The sequence below is a fragment of the Danio aesculapii genome, chromosome 17 (genome assembly GCF_903798145.1).
Source record: "Danio aesculapii chromosome 17, fDanAes4.1, whole genome shotgun sequence".
Taxonomy (NCBI): Eukaryota; Metazoa; Chordata; class Actinopteri; order Cypriniformes; family Danionidae; genus Danio; species Danio aesculapii.
Window position 1 is genome coordinate 15,593,970 of NC_079451.1, and position 22,177 is coordinate 15,616,146.

The window sequence follows — 22,177 nt, forward strand, 5'->3', positions numbered from 1 at the left end:
CACACCCCATGGTTTGGAACACACGTAACCTGCGGATCAATACATTTTTTTTGTAAATTGTAGGTCAGGGCTATTCAATTGGAGGCCCTTGGGCCAAACCCTGTTCCGGCCCTTCAAATAGTGAACCAAGACATCAAAAATAAATTTAGTTCAGTCGAAAAATGGCCGCTATATTTATGTAGTGGCGTGTGTCTGTTCAATACGGCACGAGCTGCAGTTGAAGGCTGCGCAGAGTGTGAGTCAAGTGACATTAAGCGAGTGGTGCGAGCAGCTGAAAACATTTGGATTTGTTTATAGAAAAGACCTTTTGTACAGTGCACTGAAATCATTAATAGGCATGCAATGATTAGCTGATTTCACTATTAAACGCGCTTTAATTCATTAAGGTAAATTAATCACAAAGGCTTCACAACGCTGTGTTTCTGTTGCACGAAACAAAGCTGCTGCAACTAAACAAAGTTATGCCAATACGCACGCACATTGGATTAACTATAGCAGCAAGCCGTTGACATATTGCGTTGACATATTGCATTGACGCACTCGCGCACTGCAGGCGCACACAGATCTCACGCTGTAGTGGTGAGAGTTGTGCGTGGCTTTCAGTGCAATGTAAACAAAAGATATGTAAAACAAATTATTTCAAATTATTAAAATGGTTATGTATGTATGAACACAGATAATAACAACAGTTCATTTAAATTGTTAGCTAATATTAGACAAATACTATTTTTTATTTATTCTTATTTTTATTTATTTATTAATTGTTCTGTCATTTATTTTCATTGTAAAATGATCACTCATGTTTAAATTAAAACCATTTTTATTAATTGTTAAGTCCAAAGAGAGAAATGGACTATTGTTTGTTTTTTATGAATATGTTGTGCTGTATTTGGTTACTGAGCAGCCATAAACAACACTTAAAAATATAAGCTGTTTTCTTGTGATTTTCTAAACTAGTGGTGTTTTGAATTGAATAAATGCATAATAATGGTGATACTGTACCCGTGAAAAACCATGATTATTCTTTAGACTATAATCGTACAACCAAAATCTATAATCGTTGCATCTCTAATTGCTACGGAGTTTAAAACATAACATATGAATGTGCCTGAATGTAGAAGAAGCCTACTGAAGCAATACACTGATTTTGTTGTGCTTCGAAATACAACATTTGAATATGTTTGTAAAAAAAAGCCTATTGTACAATGCATTGATGTTATGTAGTTTCAAAATACACTATATTATCGTTTTAATGTAGAAAAAGCCAATGTGGGTGTCTTAAGGAGCAAAAATACAACATATGGGCTCTTATATTGCTGTTGTGTCATCACTTATATTGCAAGTCATATCTCTCTGGACCCTCATTAAGGATGCTTTTCATGAACTGGCCCCCATGACAAACTAATTGAATAGCCCTGTTGTAGGTTAATCCAACATTTATATCAATCACAGAGAGATTGCCTCCCGCATCATTCAGATCACGTGTATGAAAGAATTTTGTCTTCCCTGTAAAATATAATAATGACGGAAAATGTTGTGGAGGACCTACCTAAATTCTTTTTAGGCTATTAATTAAAGGTGTTTTCTGTCACTTTTTGTTTAGCCTGCATTAATGCATTCAATGTAAAGCTGCACTATTAAACATTTAAAAAATCGGGATCAAATTCAAACCCGTGCAACATGAATGATAAATGACAAGGATTTGCATATTTTTATTAATCCCTCTAATAAGTGCTGCATTCAAATCTGTGTTTGATCGAGAGAGATTCAGTTTTCACACTGTTTCAGTTTGTTATAGTACAAACAACTAAATAACACAGAAGTATTGGGAGAACAGTTTATAGTTCACTGATGTTTATGGTAAAAATTAAAATCCCTATGTAATGAAACATGACGCTGGTGAATTTTTGACGCTGGTGAAAGCAATTACATTGTTTAACCAATGGGTGGCGACAAACAACCATCAAAATTATGTCACTGAATAGGTTTTCAAAAATGATCCACCTAAAATAAAACATAAAGTTTTATGAGTGAATTGTTGAATCATTAATTGAAAATAAATATGATCTGTTGTACAAGATGTTAGATTTCTATATATAGCATTATCAGCAACAGATAATTTTTCGTATTGATTATTTCCCTTTTTTCAGCTGGTTCTCTCTTAATTTTTATTTGATTAAAATTACAGGTTCTAAGTTCTGTTTGTTAAAACCAATGATTTTTGCAGTAATATTTTTGTGTAAATAGAAAGCAAATGACATTTGATTTATTTGCTGATCCGTGACTGATAAACCGTAGTGTGATTCGAACCATGAGATTTGTGATCTGTTACACCACTACAAGTACCTCTGCGCTATTCGCTAATCTAAATGAAGCAGAACTAGCTGTGATCTGTGAAGTGATGTCAAATGACGCATCCTACTGTCAGACGTCTGACTTGTTTTAGGTGTTATTTAGGAAGTAGGAAATCTCCAATATGTTAACAAAAAACAAACCCCGTTGGTTACTATGCCATCGTGTCTCATACCACTTGACTTACCAAATGCGAATGAAGGTTTTTGCATTTGAATGTCAACTTTTTTTGACAGCTCGTAGACTTGTCAAAGGCCCCTATTATTATTTACAATGATGAAAACTGTTATTTTACTTTTGATTGTTCAGTTTCTGTACTTGAATACCGTTTGACTCTCCAGAAAACTATAAAGCACTGTTTATTTATTTTTTCTTGTTATTTATTATCATTTATGCAGATGCACTGCATAGGAAAACGATTCGATTGTCTCAGTCGATCTAAATTAATGAAATCTTTCCAAATAGACCCATTCAAATTATATTCATATCGCAATGTCACTGTAAAAAATGACTGTGATTTCAACGGTAAAAAACTGTAACCAGTTTAACAGTATGGTTCCTTAATATATACAACGAATAACCATAATTTGACTTTTCCACAATTCCCTGCATGGCACATCACTTTTTATGCATTTTGTTGACATTACTATGGATCTTTTTAGTTGTTTTCCCATCAGTTTTGTACATTAGAGATTTATGTTACATCTAATGTTGATAAACAATGTTTATTTCATGACTTTTATGCGTGTTACCATACTGGTGTTTATTAGCTATGTGAATGACACTGAGCACCTTCTATACAATGACACTTTTCTGCTTGAGGGAAACATTGTGATGAGCATTTGTTCATTATGGAACTCTCCTCACCACCTGCATATGGCTGTGCTAACGTGTCTAACTGTGTAACAAAAGATGTGTAGATGTTGGCAATTCAAAATACAAACATATTACATCTATAAATGAATGAAATACGGTAGTTTACTGTAAAAATGAGGAATTACTTTTACAGTTTGTAACGTATTTTTAGCGGTAAAATACTGGCAACCACAGCTGTCGTTTTATTACCGTAAATTTTACGGATTTATTTTTTACAGCGTACATATCGCAGCAAAACAAATTATCGCAATGTCATATTTTTCCAATATTGTTCAGCCCTACACTAAGGTCTGCACTACACTGCATAATCTAAGTACAGAATCAGAGGAGTGTGCCGTTTAAGACAGGAACTTACACGCTTAACAACTTTCCAGAACACCGCATGTACTGTATGGCCAACTATTAAGAACAACAATTCTCTATCAGCTTTTTTTAGATAGCACTTAGGCAGAGTGATTTGCATGGGAAAGCACCACTCACCATGGTTTTCAGATATCTTCTTTCCGTGTGCATCTGTTCATTATGCATATCATGGCTTTGAGTTTGATGTCATGAGTTCTTATGTTTTGCCGTTGATGACCTTGTTGGCGTTCATTTGCAGCAGTCATTTTGTTTACAGTCACATGATTTGCATTAAACAAAACACAATTACAATTCTGTCGAACAAGATTTGCATGCTTGTCTGCAGGGATGCTGTATCTTAACCCTGTGTGTGTGTGTGTGTCTTTCAGAGCTGTGGAGTAATTGTGGGGTGCAATGGATGATGGGAAGCCTGTGTGGGCGCCCCACCCAACCGACGGGTTCCAACTGGGCATGATAGTGGACATCGGTGCGGATGCGCTGACCATTGAGCCTCTTCATCAGAGAGGAAAGGTAAGACATCAACATTTAACCAAGCAGATGGCAGCCATTGATTTTTATGCTACATTATCATATCTCGAACATACGCAGGAAAATCTTGTTGCTAAACACCAGTGATGCTGTACGTCTGTACGATGCAGCTTTTCTGCTGACGTGCTGAGTTTTTCCCACCACACGCATGGTTACCTTCATGATGCGTATAATAGGCCTTCAGGTATCTGAGCAATAGGTAAAATGTGAGAACATGTGTATGTCGAATAGTGCTGTGCCATGTAAGGGTGTCATTTGCAGGGGCTTTGAATTAGTTATAAGCTCTACCTGCTGCAGGTGTGCGGATCACGTTACTCTCAGGGTAGGTTCATTAGAGAAAAAAGCCACCTGTGTCTCAGCTACTACTTACAGTACATGCGCCCTTAGAGACAGCAGGCCATATTTCTGAACATTTTCCAGAATTACCTGGTAAAGATGTTCCCTAATGGAAACTTGATGATGTAAGATGGTATCTTTTCTCTTGAAATGCTGCAAAGTGTATTTAAGGGAAAGGGATTATCTTTAGGAACTAATTTTTCATCCATTGTTTAGGAACTTATTAATTCATTAAACAAATGTCTATGTTATAGATACAGGGTTCATACGGTCATGAAAAACCTGGAAAAGTCATAGAATTTTGACATGGCATTTTCCAGACCTGGAAACATTTTGGAAATACAGAAAAACCGACAAAGTTGTCTTGACTTCTATTCTGTCTTTGGCCAATCACATACTCTCACATTATTAGTGCGGTGTAAGCATTATCTAAATCAATTTTACATAGATATAAATATAAATTAAAACTAATTAGATTGCTGCATGTTTTACAATATTCTGTAATAAATTTGAACATGCGTTGTTTTTCATTTACCACACATTTGTAGATGAAACATGAGGTCATGAAAATTTACTTGAAAGTCTTAGAAAAAGTCATGGAAAAATCATGAAATTTTAGTAGTAAACGTGTATGAACCCTCTAGATATAGTGACTTGAATACACATCAACATTGGCTGCAGAAATCAAGCCAAAACACATTCAACATGTGCTTGTTGCCTCATTACAAATGTACACTATTTCCCAATATACATGTTAAACTAACAAATATCCAATTTAAACACATTTAAAGGTGCTGTATGTAAGTTTTTAACTCTTCAAAAGCATAAAAATGCCATAATATGTTTGCAGATATTTAAGAAACATGCCAATTGAACGTTTTTGTTTATCTATAAAACAATGCTGAAGTCAAACTGTCTTTTTGGTCATTTTAACCTGCTCAATGCCAGTTTAGCAATTATATTTCAGCACCTTGGGCTGCCTTGATGGAAAACCGCGTATTTCATTCATTCATTCATTTAGAAAGGCTCTGAAAGCATGTGCTCGTCACCGAAATGCGACCTCCGGTGGACAGTAGCAGACTCTAAAATGAGACTCAGATTTCCACATGAGGTTATTAATTAGCAAATAATATAAATATTAAGAATGTAAACATTCGGTGAGCAGGTTACATTGTAACCCCGTGTCCTAACAACACACTACGTGACGAGATATGCAGTGATAAGCAATTTAGCTATAGTTGCACCAGATGAAACACGACAGAAATTTAAATACAGCCATTTAGATGCACAGAATAGCGCACTCATTTACAAAATGGTAAGATTTATAATCTATTTAATACATATTAACTCTCTTTAACATTATTAAATGTAGATGCTGAATCATGCACATGTGTTTAGGTCTAAAGTTCAATTTCAACCGGTTTATTTGATTTTCATGATCTGAGGTGACCTATCTGCTGCTGCTTTCAGAAGTATGGCAATAAATGTCATTTAAAAAGGCATTTAAACTCACATTATTAGCATTTTACACTGAATAAAGCACATGAGGTGTACCTGAGGTGATCATTGTCAATTTTCTGTTGTTCAACTGCAAGCCATTTCTAATAGATCAATTCAAGGTGTTGGTTAGAACAAAAACTCCTTTTAATATGGAACATATTTCTTCTATTGCGTGCAGTTGCTTTTATTTACTGTATAAATCACTCGCTCCTGTCCTGAATCTGGCAACCTGCGCTTGCGTTTGTTTTGATCCAGAAGTGCAATACCTAGTTCAACCACTGGGTGTCAAACTTATATACTGCATCTTTAATGTATCTGTGGTGTGGTGAATAAGATTATAATCCATCTTTTCTGAATTTTGAGCTGTAAACGGATAAGATGCTGTTGCATTGACTTACCCTGAAGCTAATACCTGTCCTTTATCCAAAATAAAAGTCCCACATACTGTACATAGGAAATAAAACAAGCAGTTTTAAACTTAAAACATAAGGGGAGAAAAATACAATGGGGTATATGCATAAGTATGCAGAAGGACTTAAACATTTTTTAGTAACCTGGGTTAAACGCTTTCTGTGTTTTTTTCTTTAAAATCAACGATCTTCACTGCCTGATTGATATATGATATAAAGAAAAAAACAGGGGGATGAGGTTTCGCGGGCGCAAGAGAAGAGGGGCGGGGAAGGGGGGGCGGTGGGCCCCTAATAATAACATCTGGGGGCCCAAAAATTACGTGGGCACTTAGAATTGTCCTTTTCCCCCCTGACTGCATTAAATAACATTTTTCCACATCTTGTCTTACATTTTATGCTTAAACAACTAAATGAATGTCGAAGTCTATTTAACTGATTATATTTTAGTCACATTACAACATTGGTGCTGTAAAAGGAATCGAATAAATTGAAAAAAAGTCACATTAACCGTTCACCAGAAGTTTATCGGTATGGGAAGAAACACTAGCTCTGCATATACCCTATTGTTGTAAATGTTGTAGCCAATTAAACACTGCGTGCATATTAATAATTTTATGTGGAACCTTAAAGTTTATTTTTTGATCGGATCAACCTGTTTTCACTGGGATTTGACACCTTTACGGGAAACTGGCGTTTGAGACTCACACTATTTAATTTCCATGTACTGAACTCTTATTATTCAGGTGTGCCTAGGTATATATTTTGGCTCTATGGCAACTTTAATTAAATATTACTAAAGGGAGAGTTCACCCAATCAATATGTGCTGTTTATTTACTCACCCTCAGGCCATCCAAGATTTAGGTAATGTTTTTCTTGAGGGAAATCATTAAAGAAGATTTTTTTGTCTCTTTTACCGTGGTGATTTCATAAAAAGTAAATGGCTACAGGTTTTAGCATCCAGGATAAACGCAAGTACCATTTTTATTGTACTGTAATGTGTACGTGTTATGATGTGACAGAAAGCATTTGCTGAGGCTGTGGATTAGAGGTAAAAATGTGAGTAATGTTCAGTTCTTGCACAGACTGAGTACTTCACAGATCTCAGTGTATTGTCAAAAGCCACAGTTATTAATTTAGTTTTGCCTGTATTTAACTCTCAAAGTGCTATTGATTTTATGAATCAGCAAGGACAGTTTCAACAACAAAAATGTCCTGATTAGGATGGATGGTCTAAGTATGAGTAAATATTATATGTAAATACTATAAATATTATATATATTTGATATGTACACTGCCTGACAAAAGTCTTGGCGGCGATCCCAGTTGTAAGAGCACCAAATAATAACTTGACTTCATTTGGAAAAGTGGCTGACGGTAGATTTTTCAGATGAATCATCCATTGAACTGCATCCCAATCATCACAAATACCGCAGAAGACCTATTGGAGCCCACATTGACCCAAGATTTTTATAGAAATCAGTCAAGTTTAGTGAAGAAAAAGTCATGGTTTGGGGTTACATTCAGTATGGGAGCGTGTGAGAGATCTGCAGAGTGGATGGCAACATCAACAGCCTGAGGTATCAAGACATTTGTACTGCTCATTACGTTACAAACCACAGAAGAGGGCAAATTCTTCAGCAGGATAGCGCTCATTCTCATACTTCAGCCTCCACATCAAAGTTCCAGAAAGCAAAGAAGGTCAAGGTGCTCCAGGATTGGTCAGCCCAGTCGCCAGACATGAACATTATTGAACATGTCTGGGGTAAGATGAAGGAGGGAGGCATTGAAGATGAATCCAAAGAATCTTGATGAACTCTGGGAGTCCTGCAAGAACGCTTTCTTTGCCGTTCCAGATGACTTTATTAATAAGTTATTTGAGTCATTGCAGAGATGTATGGATGCAGTCATCCAAGCTCATGGGAGTCATACACAATATTAAATCTTTTTATATGACTATATATATGACTTTATATTCTATACTGTACATTATTTCTGTTAAGTGACAAGACTTTTGTCTTAGCAAACTCAGACTTTACTGTCCTTATTAAATATTCAAAAATCAGGGCATTATCATATTTTATTTTGGTTAAATAAGCATAATCTAGAGGCCTTTGCCTTTCATATAAGCCACTTCTGATACCAAATGATCAACTAGAAGTCAAGTTTTTATTTGTTGTTCCTTAATCTTGGATAGGCGACAAGACAATTCTTAGGTAGTGTACATCATGTATATGTGTGTGTGATAATAATGGATAAATATATTTTAGAATAAACAATGCAGTGTTCCAAAAAATAGCAAATTGACATTAATAATGGAAATGCAGGCATGTTCAAAAAAGAAAAATGATATGAAGAGGAGCTCTCTCAACCTTTTGACTGAAGTACAGTGAGTCTTCAAACATTATTTGATCTAGCTTGAGTTATAATGTCATGTTGTTCAAGCTAAATATTACTGTGTACAGAAATTATTTATTAATTCTACATAATAATTATTTGATTCTAGCTCCACTTTTCATTTAATTAAATTTCAGTTTTTATTGGAAATAATTTTTTAAAAACCATATGATGCCAACACGAATTCCTTATTTAAAAGAGAAAATGACCAATTGTTAAACAGCCGTAAACAACATTAAAGAAGTTCCCACTTGAAAATATCAAGGTTGTGTGTGTGTTTTTAGGTCACCGAGATGGTATCAGTGTTATTGGGGCAGGCAATAACTTTGCAGAGTGATCCTAATGTAAATGGCTGGCATAAAAGTGAGGGGAGTGGAATAATGTCATGCAGGAAAGTCAGCAGGGATGAGATGGGTTTTCTGGGAAAGGTCAGACTGTCTCATCTTGCTCTGAATATCGCAGCGCGCGATGGGCAGTTTTGCTTGTCTTATAATGTGTCATGTAATGGATTTCGCAGCTTATGTTCTCACCTTTCACATTAACATGCCTTTACGGTTTCTTCTATGCATTACGGCCGCCATTAGACACGATCAATCACGACTGACCTAGCGCCGCTCTTCAGTGTCATTTGCAAGTCGTAATGTATGAAGACCTTGAGCGTTTATAGCTTTACACTTCGCTGAAAGTAACCAGACAGACTCGGAAGTGAGAGAACAAACGGCTGCCATCATCTGCTTGTTTTTTGTCCTATTAATCTTCGTTGTGGTTGTAAATGGTGTGTGCACTTTTTGTAATACGGATAAATAGTGAAATGGGTCAATGTAGGCAGTTATTGTTAGGCCGGGTTTTTTAGAGTGCCTGATGCTCATTTTGACTTTGCAGACGTTCCTGGCTCCCATCAGTCAAGTGTTTCCCGCTGAGGATGATGTCAACAAACATGTTGAAGACAACTGTAAGTATTTAGCTTATTAGAATTGCATCAAATAATAGAAAGTGTATTTTTAAATGATATTTGAGAACATTTTTATTCAGGAAATGTTTTAAGGGAAATATTTTAAAGATGAATTTTAGAATATATATCATTAAGGGAAGTTTATAAACTAATTTTGAGAGGATCACATGCTTTTGATTGCTTGCGACTGGTGCCGCATTATTCAGTTTATGAATCGCCAATCAGAAGATTCCTAAGCCACTGTAAATACCCTAAGTTCCATATAATAGCCATCTTCATTTTGAAGAATCCCCCCTTCCACCCCAACTCCTCCTCCTTTCCTAGATGGGTTGCATGGTGGCCCAGTGGTTAGCACTGTTGCCTCACAGCAAGAACGTCACTGGTTCTAGTCCTTACCAAGCCAGCCAACGTTTCTCTGCGGAGTTTACACGTTTTCCCCGTGCTCACGTGGGTTTCACCTGGGTTCCCAGGTTTCCTCCCACCATCCCAAAACATCCAAATTGGCACCATAGACATGCTCCTAGTAAGTAGTTATCTCTTAAGAGCAATCACTGTCTGTTCATTAGCTACTATAGCAGGGAAGTTCTCGAGATTTACCTGAGCTCAAACCCTCTTGCCTTGCAAACAGGAGGGAGCCCCGGCCTCAAAGATCTTATGAGCTCAGGGCTCTCTCCTAGGACAGCATGCGAATCAAAGCTTTTAATCAATCATCAGCTAAGTGTGAACTCTTGAATCAAACTGAAAGATTGTATATGACTTTTTTTAGTGTTATGTTTGTATGTTGTTTGTACAATGAAAGTTTATTAAGAGACCGATTGCATGTTATATGTTGTATATTTAGAATAGGTTTTGCCATGATGATAGCCAATGCTGATGATATGGCAATAAAACGCAAATAAATAAGTAAATAGTAGAGTTGCGTCAGCTATTTTTACAATGGTAAATACTTAAGCATGTGTTTGATGGCTTCCAGGTTCTCTGATGTATTTGAATGAGGCCACCCTCCTGAACAACATCAGCATCCGTTACAGCAAAGACATGATCTATGTAAGTCAAATACCTGTTTAAAGGTCTTGTTTTTCATTGTTGCTTTGTTTCTTTTCCTAGTGTAAATCTACACTAGTACAGTTAGTCCAATGGAAAACTTAAACATGAGTGTTTTCAACAGGCTTACATTTCCCAGGTGGGAACATATGCATTTATTTTTTAAGTTGAATTTAGTGTTAAAGTAACATCGCAGACAGGCTGATTTGTAAATGTGAATTACCAACTTATCACTTATAGAGCTTATTACTTAAAGAATTTAATTATTACTTATAATGTAATTTACTTAGAACATATTACTTATAGAATTACTTAAAGACCTTTTTCATAGAACGCAAAATTACCCATTATGTTATGCATGTATGCCTCGAACGTCTGGTCAGCAGCGTTATGCATATAAACAGTCACATTTGGACAGTTTTGAAACAATAGTTAATCTATTTCACTTGTTTTAAATGTCTTTGGACTAATCCTGCGGTCGATCAGTGCCATCTCTGAGACTGATTATTTAAAAATGTGATCTAGTATGAATGAAAAACAACTGCTGTGAGTCATTTACACTTACCGTCGGACGGCATCTTCTGCCGTTCAAAGGGATTGCAAAAGTCATTTTTCAAATATATAACCAACCCAAACAAATGTAATAGACCAAAATGTTTGACACACACATGCTGTCCCACTAACAACTTGATTGAAAGAGTGGCACAAAGTGAAAATAAAGTGGCGTTTTGAAATGACAGAAAATACAAATTACCCATGAAACATTACAGATCCTGATTAGAATCAACATGCAAATCAGCCAGCAGAGTATTAGTAACATACTTTTATTTTCTGCAAATTGCTTGGCTTAATGTTACATAACTGTTAAGTTTCATGCCGATAATATGGTTTGCTCTATAATGCAGTGATGTATTGCTTGTGTGTGTGTGTATTTCATGTGTGTACATTGAAGAGCCCACTGAGTGCAGTATAACAACTGACAGGTCGGAAACACTGATGCTATATTTCAGCATCTTATCTGATGGGAGACTCTTGCGCTTGAACCAGCTTTACAACACACCTTTCAAATATGTACAACACTCTGTTAGCCATTCAAAACTGTATTCACAACCATTTTTGGATCAAGATTAACCAGTTGTAAACGCTATTAACAAAAATTATAAGCATTCTACTGGTAGACGCTGGTCGGTATGGTGCCTTCCATGCAGCAACCAAGAAAAAGCATCAAAAAAATAAGTTTCCATGGTAACGGCTGTAATCAAAGTAGTGCAGAGCTCTCAAATGTGACATTTTATCAGTTATCATACAAAGTTATCAAACAGTGAAAATCACTAAATCAAATAAGTTAGTTTTACTTATAATTAAAAAAACTTACTTTGACTTAATGATAAAGAGCTATGGTTACTCAAAAAAAAACAGATTATATTAAGCAGAACTCAAACCAAATGAAAAAAAAAAAAAAAAAAAAAAATATATATATATATATATATATATATATATATATATATATATATAGTGAATTATAACAGCGCGAACTTTGCTGTAACCTTAGTAGTGCTGTGCGTCATTTGTTTAACCCTATAAGGTTACGTGCTGACTGACTGGTGCGTGATGTGTGAAACAAGATGAATAGGCATTTCACTTTACTTCAGGACGCATTAATACCACTCTGTAGGTCAATTGAAGACATTTATAAATATTCCTAGCAAATCTAATAAATGTTGGAGACATACTTGTTACATAAACGCACTAAATCGCACTTCAGCAATTCACTTATTTGAGAAGAATCTGCGCTTGAGCAGCGTATATTTGAGGGGGCGTGCAAGAAGTTTTGTACACGAGCAGAGGAGATTGGCGTGCAAGCTCGTAAAGGAAATTTGCATGCTCGTAGGCCATTACATAAATGCGATTTCAACTTGTAATACTGCGCACACAACATTTGTCAATGAAATTATGTCACAGGTAGTTGGTAGATCTGTGTAAAAAAAGGCCTGCCGCCACAGCTGTGTTTTATATATATATATATATATATATATATATATATATATATATATATATATATATATATATATATATATATATATATATATATATGAATATATGTAGTTGAAGTTATAATTTTAGCGCCCCTGTTTATTTTTTTCGCCAATTTCAGTTTAACGGAGAGAAGATTTTTTCAACACATTTCTAAACATAATAGTTTTAATAACTCATTTCTAATAACTGATTTATTTTATCGTTGCCATGATGCCTTGACTAGATATTTTTAAGACACTTCTCTACTGCTTAAAGTGACCTTTAATTAGGTTAATTAGGTTAACTAGGCAGGTTAGAGTAATTAGGCAAGTTATTCTATAATGATGGTTTGTTTTGTAGACAATTGGAAAAATATAGCTTCATTAATTCATTCATTTTCTTTTCGGCTTAGTCTCGTTATTAATCCGGGGTCGCCACAGCGGAATGAACCACCAACTTATCCAGCACGTCGCTTATCCAGCGAATGCTCTTCCAGCTGCAACCCATCTCTGGGAAACATTCACACACACTCATTCACACTCATACACTACGAACAATTTAGCCTATCCAATTCACCTGTACCGTATGTCTTTGGACTGTGGGGGAAACCGGAGCACCCGGAGGAAACCCACGTGAACGCAGGGAGAATATGCAAACTCCACACAGAAATGCCAACTGACCCAGCCGAGGCGACAGCACTACCTACTGCGCCACTGCGTCGCCCCAAAAAATATAGCTTAAAGGGGCTAATAATTTTTACCTTAAAATGGTTTTAAAAAAATTAAAAACTGCTTTCATTCTAGCCGAAATAAAACAAAAAAAGACTTTCTCCAGAAGAACAAATATTATCAGACATACAAAAAAAAAAAAATATATATATATATATATATATACATAAATATATAAATTATGTGTGACTGTAATGTGTAACTGTAATTATGTATGACTATATATATATATATATATATATATATATATATATATATATATATATGTGTGTGTGTGTGTGTGTGTGTGTGTGTGTGTATATATATATGTATGTATTCTTGTCTTGTCTAAACCATTCTGTTTCTAAACTTAAATGGTGTCGCAATTGGTTTTCTCAAACAGTTTGATTTAACTTTTCAGGTTTTACAGCGTAGAAAAGACTAAATGAAGACAATGCTAAAACCTTTCTGAATAGTTTTTTTTTGTAAAGCTACATTCATATTAAAACACTTAGCACATTTTGATTTTGAAATGTGCTGTGGTAATGTTTATTCAACAAAGTCAAAGGCTTTTGAAAAACCAATTTGTGTTGGAAATTATATGGTGGGCAGTCACAAATAATTCAATGTATGGGAAATGCCGTAAATTCTGTTAAACTGAACCAATTTCATTTGAGTTCATGTACTTTTTTAGGTAAAAAGGGTCTATTGCTAATAGTATACATGAAAAATAGTTTTTAGATAGTCAAGTCACTTACAAACAAAGCAACAATCTGTTTGTCTGCACGGCAAATTTGCATGATCACCGTGAACAGGAAAAAGATCAGCCTGGGGATCTTTTGGCTCTCACACAAAAGCCCAATTGCACAGATTCCCTTTCAAATGATTGGATTGTGCATGCAAAACAATGTTAAAAAAATATATGACTGTTTTTTTTTTTGCTACTTTAAAGAAACAGCTCACCCAGAAAGGAAAATTTGTTATCACACATTTTCCTTAAAATGCCAGAAGCCATTGACTTTTTCTTGACAGTTTATAAATCACAAAGGACCACAGTTTCAGCTACTAATCTTCGTTAATGTTATACTGAAGATAAAATGTTTCCTGTATCTTAGACGGCCTAAAGGTTGATTTAATTACCAGCAAATTATCATTTTGGATTGATTATAACTATCCCCTGAAACTCAGTACAAAACGGGGAAGTAGAGTTACATAAAAAATATGTGCAAGATGGCAATGTTATTTTCTAAATAAACATTTCTTCTTAAACTTGCTTAACATGATTCAAACTGAAGTGCAACAGTACTTTAGTAAGTAAAAGAAACCTGTTTTGTCCTTTGGAAATGAATTTTAAATCCTTACTTTTAATCTGTTATGCTGTGCTCACACCACATGCGAATTTAAGCATTTGCTTGAGTAGATTATATGGAAAGTCAAGGCAAAAAATTGGTATAGCATAGTACACTCTAAAAAATATTGTTTAAACCAAACAAAAAAAATCAACGCAACAGTTTGCGTCAATATATTCAAGTTACGACAACATCTAACAAAATGAAGTTCAGACAGCAAACTTTATTATGTTAGCCAAATTACCTTTACCTCTTCAATCAGAGGTATTTTTACATAGCATAACCTCCATTTTTTAAGTTGAGTACTTAAAAATTTAAGTTGTTCCAACTAGCTTTTTTAATTAACAATTAAAATATATCCAGTGTTATGTACTTAATTACCATAATTATACATGCAAGTTTTTAAGTTTAAAACATCAAAAAATTAAGTAGCTGAAATAATTTTTTTTTGTTTGTTTTTTTTATATTATTGTTCATTTAGGTGCCTGTAAGAAATAAATTTTTTAACAACAGCAATTTTGTTTTTCAGTAACTTTTTATTTGTTTAGAACCACAGTTTTCAGTGTTTTATTTTAAATATTGCACTTCTCAAAGTTTACAAAACAAAAATGTGTACGGTCCCACAAATTATAAACAAACTGAGCCATCAGCTTTTCCTTTAAAGATGTGCATGCGCATGCATAGCTATGCCATCACAATGAATTCCAACAAAACAATTTATAGGCATTGATACATTTAAAGCTACAGTGGCAGACTATAAACTTCAGTAAACTATTAACTTATAAATTGTACATTTTTCAAACTATCTTATATTAGTTAACCTTAATTGAAAAACATGTAACATTTGTATTATTATAAACAAACATATATAAATGCCACAATTTATATATAAACAGTATGAAAACAATAAACAAAAAAGATCAGTATCTGGACTTCAAAATACAAAACAATATAAAGTGCAACATAAAGAGCAAAATCTACCTTGAAATAAGTAGAGGCTTCAGAAAATGCTGTTCTTGAGACGCATTACTTTTGCACTGGGTTTCAGTCCATCAAGTTCGAGAAACAGCTTCTGAAACACTTCACAAGTATATTTAAGCTCCTTGGGGTAGCTCAGATTCAGAGCATATATTATGCCCATCAGCAGAGCACAACACCTTGAGATATCCATTCCATTCAGGATTCTGATTCCCTCAACAACGATGGTTTCCGTCTTGTGGTTCAATTCCAGAGTTGACTGATCACCAATGATGGCAATTGTCATCACTTGCTTTTCAAGGTCTGCCTCAAATTCTTGTGTATTCTTGTAAAGCAAGATAAAAAAAAAATTGATTAGCATGATAGAGGTAATTACATTTATAAACTCTTCTTTTTTTTAAATTTTACTTACTGTTGAAGTCAGAATTATTAGCCCCCTTTGAATTTTTTTTCTTTTTTAAATATTTCCCAAATGATGTTTAACAGAGCAAGGAAAATTTCACAGTATGTCTGATGAAATTTTTTTTCTTTTGGTGAAAGTCTTATTTGTTTTATTTCAGCTAGAATAAAAGCAGTTTTAAATTTTTAAAAAAACCATTTTAAGGTCAACATTATTAGCCCCTTTAAGCTATATTTTTTGGATAGTCTACAGAACAAACCATCGTTATACAATGACTTGCCTAATTACCCTAACCTGCCTAGTTACCCTAATTAATCTAGTTAAGCCTTTAAATGTCACTTTAAGCTGTATAGAAGTGTCTTGAAGAATATCTAGTCTAATATTCTGTACTGTCATCATGGCAAAGATAAAATAAGTCCATTATTAGAAATGAGTTATTAAAACTATTCTGTTTAGAAATGTTGAAAAAATCTGCTCTACGTTAAACAGAAATTGGGGAAAAAAATAAACGGGGCAAATAATTCAGGGGGGCTAATAATTCTTACTTTAACTGTACATTTGATTTCAGTTAATCTCTGGAAACTGTTATTTTACCTCTTACATGGTCATGCACCCAGCTGCTCAATCATAAGAATAATAAGTTTCACAATGTAATTTAAATGTAAAAGTGAAAAGCAACAGTCATACCCATTTTACAAATTTTTCTCATATCATTATTGTCAACATCTGTTTATTGAACAGATGATTAAATAGTATGTTGTTATTATAACGCAGAGCTAGGTAAACCCAGTGTGTGTGGACCGTGTAATATACCTACTCATTAAACTAAAAGAGAGCAGTCATTGAGCGTATATTTTGTCTTGTATGTTTCCACTGTCAAATGAAGATTTATTTTTATTTCAAAACTTTGTAATACTTACAGCAAACTCCTTGAAAAGGTCTTCTTCTTTCTCTCCAAGATAGACAACAAGACAGCGGATGGCTACTTCTCTCCATACTTCAACTGCATTGTTCTGTTTTATATAAAAAAAAAAATATATATATATATATATCAAGATAAAGTAACTACAGTAAATGAATGTGGTTTTATCTGAACAAACAACTGACGGCAACCTGACATTTTAAACAGAAATCTAAACTATTCTAGTGTGTACAAATTATTTACAATACCTCAAGTAGCATATCCTTGATCCTTCTGATTCTTTCCCCTTTAGCTCCTCCCCTTGATGAGGCCAGGTCCATTAGTTTTGGGGTGCATTTGTCAAGTTTGGCCATAAATGTGGATTCAAGACTTACAGTGGTTATCCTCTTGAATTCTTCATTTATCTGTAGAAAATAAGAATGGAATAATTAAATAATGGAATAATTGTATATAATGTGTAACAGAACAAATAACATGTAATATGTTATTGTTTTTAGAATAAATAACTTCAAGATGATTTTCTCACAAAATTGTGAAACTAGACAAAAAATAAAACTAAACTTACCTGTGTTGCATCTGATAATGCAGGCCAGCGCTCCAAGATGTTCCTTATTTCAGGGGCATTGTAAATGATTTCCTGCCTGCGAAGGGAGAATGTCTTGCCCATCTTATTGGTTATTACTGCTACTCAGGGCGGAGGAAAAAGGATTTGCATCACACAGCTCTGTCACCATGTCTGACACAACAGATTTATCAATTTCACAATTGTGCTTTTGCAAGCAGGACTGCAAAATACCTTTGATAATGGGTTCGGATGCTGATTGAGATATAAAATTTAACTCTTCAACAATCTCATCTATACACCTGTTAGACACATTAAAAGTGCTCTCAAGTTTAAGAAACAACAAAGCCAAAATTTTTTCTATGCAGTTTGGCAGGTCTGTCACATCATTATTGTCATCTTGACCTTCATCAGACAGCTCCCCACTTTGAACTTCCACATCACTGTGTTGATCTGCATTGACTGAACATACATACCTTTTTATTATGTCAGCCTTGAAGTCATGCAATGAGTGAGGAGTATGTTTTCGGCTTCTGTGGGAAGCAAATGTTCCATAAATGTTAGTGCTGAAATTGCAGTTCTGAAATACACAGATGACAGTTTCGTGTTTTTTCAAATGTCGACCCAAATGTTCAAATAACTCTATTTCTGTGGAAATTGTCATGGCATTGCAACAAGGACAAGTAAAAGAAAAACTTTCTGCAGATCTGGAGGTTTTCTGAGTTTCCGTAGAGTGATGTCTTGATAAATGTGATCTAAGGCTACCCCATGTTCTGAAAGAACACAGTCTTGGTAGAGGCATGGAAATGGTTGCCCACAATGACCATGGTGTAGCCTGTAATGTTTTAGCAACACTATTTGTGTTGATGTCTCAAAATTTAAACATTTTGCACCCCCAACCCATTTTGTATATAAGCCCACTTATATCTAAAATACAGATCAGCCTAGGAAGTTATAATACAATTGCATGAACTTTGTATTAAAATCTCAGCAACCAGTAGATAAATGTAATGTTTTTCATAAGAGCAGGAGGAATAAAATACAAATTTTAGGTTGGATAACAACTATGAGCAAGTTCCAGAATATATATTTCTGCTGGCTAACATAACTAACATAAAACATGCAGGATAAAGCTATACTATATATGAAAAAAGCCTCTACTATATTAACTTTATTTTATTTTGACAAATATACTATAAGTCTAAATTATTTTTCTATTTACAGCTCAAATTAAATTGCCTTTCTGGCTTACCATATGGGTTTTTACATTCTTATCTACTATTTTCTAGTCAAAACACCCTGCCAACATCAACTATATTTACCAGGAGTAGCCAACAGTAGTGGAATGGAGAAAATTGATTTGGAAATGAAATAAAACCCAGATATCTCACCTTAAATATCCTTTGTGCCAAACAGTCTGCTTAAAACTTGTCCGGACATGCCTCTTGATCGTTGAGTGGGGGAGGAGCTTTGAAATCCAGAACTCCATTGGTGTGGAAAAATTGAGTTATCAATGCAATTTTTTGGTTTGCTACAAGTTAAATATTGTTTTAAACTAATTGGCAGATATATTTATCTTTAAATTACCCACTTTTTAAAGTTGATGTAATTATCAATATTTTCCTGTTGTGAAAACTTAATAAAATTATTCTGGCAATGTAATAGTTTTAATATAATCAGCAATATAGAATTTTCAAGTTATAACAATGTATTAAACTATGTAGTGGTAACAGATCGCTTGAGTTATTTTTTAGAGTGTAATAGTATAGTAATAACAATATAATATCATAGTAATAATACATTTCTGCCCCTCATTGTTTTGACAAGCAGATAATCTTAACCCAAGCTCAGACCAACGTTGTTCATTTCGTAATGTACAGTTATGATGATGATGATGATGATGACAATAGTTCCTGGAAATACACTTCATTGATCATATACACTCAGGTATACCGGCCACTTTATTAGGTACACATGTCCATCTGCTCGTTAACGTAAATTTCTAATCAGCCAATCACATGGCAGCAACTCAATGCATTTAGGCATGTAGACATGGTCAAGACGATCTGCTGCAGTTCAAACCGAGCATCAGATTAGACATGAAAGGGGATTAATTGACTTTGAAAGTGGCATGTTTTTTGATGCCAGACGGGCTGGTCTAAGTATTTCAGAAGCTGCTGATCTGCTGGAATTTCCATGCACAACCATCTCTAGGGTTTACAGAGAATGATCTGATTCGTTGCAAATGCCTTGTTGATGCCAGAGATCAGAGGAGAATGGTGAGACTGGTTCACAGTAACTCAAATAACCACGTAACGAGATATGCAGAAGAGCGTGCAACACATCCAACCTTGTGGCAGATGAGCTACAGCAGCAAAAGACCACACCGGTTGCCACTCCTGTCAGCTAAGAAATAGGAAACTGAGGCTACAATTCACAAAGGCTCACCAAAATTAGACAATAGAAGATTGGAAAAATGTTACCTGGTCTGATGAGTCTCGATTTCTGCTGCCACATTCGGATGGTAGGGTTAGAATTTGGCATCAACAACATGTAAGCATGGTTCTGTCCTGCTTTGTGTCAACGGTTCAGCCTGGTGTAGGTTGTGTAATGGTTTAGGGGATGTTTTCTTGGCACACTTTGGGCCCATTAGTTCCAGTTGAGCATCGTGTCAACGCCACAACCTACTAATATTATTGCTGACCATGACCATCCCTTTATGACCACAGTGTACCCATCTTCTGATGACTGCTTCCAGCAGAATAACGTGTCATGTCATAAAGCACAAATCATTTCAGACTGGTTTCTTGTACATGACAATGTGTTCACTGTACTCATATGGCCTCCACAGTCACCAGATCTCAATCCAGTAGAGCACCTTTGGGATGTGGTGGAATGGGGGATTCGCATCATGGATAAGCAGCCAACAAATCTGCAGCAACTGCGTGATATCATGTCAATATGGACCAAAATCTCTGAGGCATATTTCCATTACCTTGTTGAATCTATGCCACGAAGGATTAAGGCAGTTCTGAATGCAAAATGGGGTCCAACCCAATACTAGTAAGGCATATCTAATAAAGTGGCTGTTAAGTGTATTATACATCAAAAGACATCATCATTTTGGATGGACACTATATACTAAATAACTGCAGGTTAACTATGCTTATATACTCCTTAACTTTCCTGTTTTTGACTGTAATGTAATGCTTTGGAATGAAAGTTAAGCACTTCTGTATACAAATGAACTTAAACTGACCACAGGATGTACCCCAATTGACTAATGACCCTATCACCTTTAAACATTCACAACAAATCGATCCTCTGATTAATTAAACCCTGTTCCAATAAAACCGAATTAAAAAAATTCAACAGATTTGCCTCCTTAAATCTTAAACAAAAGCATCAGGTATGCGCATATTTAGCTTAACAATCTGCTCAGGGCCGAACAGAGCTTCCAGACTCAACGCTAAAGCCTGCAGATCTCATTGGCAGGCATGTCTGCAGGTTGGGAGCTGATGGGCATGTTATTGTCGTGCTCCAGCGGCCCTTATTAGCCTCTCATCTGAGAGACTGCGGTCCCGCTGTCAGCGCACGCTCATCAGCCCAGCCCTAGAGCCTGTCAGGAGACTGTCCAGACCCTGCCCTAGTGTGACTGCACGTCTCAGATGACCCAGCTAATCCTGCCCAGACGCTATCAAGTTGCCCAATGCACTTAATTAGGTCCTGTGAGGTAGCGGCGCTCTCTGCGTAGCATGGCTAAACATGAAGCTTTTGAATGACAGCAGATAACATGTCAAAATTCATGTCAACTGGTAAAATATGTAAGAATGTAAAATCAAATGTTAATAATAATAAACTTATTTAATAAAAATTGTTCTTGTTATTTCAGACGTTTGTTGCTAACATCCTCATAGCTGTGAACCCGTATTTCGACATCCCTAAACTCTACTCTCCAGAGTCTATTAAGAGCTATCAGGGACGCTCTTTGGGGACTCTTCCTCCTCATGTCTATGCTATTGGTGAGTGGACATCTGAACGGCTGTCTAATAGGACACTTGAGGATTCAGTTTTAAGGATTTTACAGTGTTGGCAGGGATTTTGACAAACGTGTCTCTCTCTCTGTCTCTCTCTCAGCGGATAAAGCCTATAGAGACATGAGGGTTCTGAAAATGAGCCAGTCCATCATTGTGTCTGGTGAATCGGGTGCTGGGAAAACAGAAAACACAAAGTTTGTTCTCAGGTGGGATAACTGTAGCTTATATGTGCTGCATTTATAATGGTGAGTGAATTAAAGGTGCTGTATGTACGTTTTTGACTCTTCTAACGCATAAAAATACCATAATATGTTGCCAGATATTTAAGAAACATGCTAAGTGAACTTTTTTGTTTATCTGAAAAACAATGCTGACGTCAGATATTCTGCTTTGAAAATGTGCGTTACGTGCCAATACGTCTGTCTTTGTTTTGGTCATGTAACCAGCCCA

General features: G+C 35.3%; 2 protein-coding genes across 3 annotated transcripts in view; one reads left to right on the forward strand and one right to left on the reverse strand.

Moving 5' to 3' along the window:
- The window catches only part of myo6b (myosin VIb), a 149,522-nt gene that overhangs the window by 15,575 nt on the left and 111,770 nt on the right, over positions 1-22,177 (forward strand). For both annotated transcript variants that reach the window (XM_056476720.1, XM_056476719.1), the window contains exons 2-6: positions 3,960-4,101; positions 9,643-9,712; positions 10,686-10,759; positions 21,583-21,712; positions 21,828-21,933. In XM_056476720.1, the coding sequence (XP_056332695.1) occupies positions 3,985-4,101; positions 9,643-9,712; positions 10,686-10,759; positions 21,583-21,712; positions 21,828-21,933 (497 nt within the window). In that variant the 5' untranslated portion in view covers positions 3,960-3,984. The remainder of the gene's footprint in view (positions 1-3,959; positions 4,102-9,642; positions 9,713-10,685; positions 10,760-21,582; positions 21,713-21,827; positions 21,934-22,177) is intronic.
- LOC130244337 (uncharacterized) lies at positions 15,762-17,857 on the reverse strand. The gene is made up of 4 exons (XM_056476721.1): positions 17,694-17,857; positions 17,377-17,532; positions 17,127-17,219; positions 15,762-16,131 (listed from the first exon to the last, which is right to left on the reverse strand). The coding sequence occupies exons 1-4, from the start codon at positions 17,793-17,795 to the stop codon at positions 15,829-15,831; spliced, it is 654 nt and encodes a 217-aa protein (XP_056332696.1). The 5' UTR covers positions 17,796-17,857; the 3' UTR covers positions 15,762-15,828.

Excerpts from the sequence above, each read along its gene's own strand:
- LOC130244337 (XM_056476721.1), bottom strand. The coding sequence starts at position 17,795 with ATGGGCAAGACATTCTCCCTTCGCAGGCAGGAAATCATTTACAATGCC. Across the intron at positions 17,533-17,693 it reads CATTATCAGATGCAACACAG|ATAAATGAAGAATTCAAGAG; the intron begins GTAAGTTTAGTT and ends TATTTTCTACAG. Across the intron at positions 16,132-17,126 it reads ACCTTTTCAAGGAGTTTGCT|AATACACAAGAATTTGAGGC; the intron begins GTAAGTATTACA and ends TTGCTTTACAAG.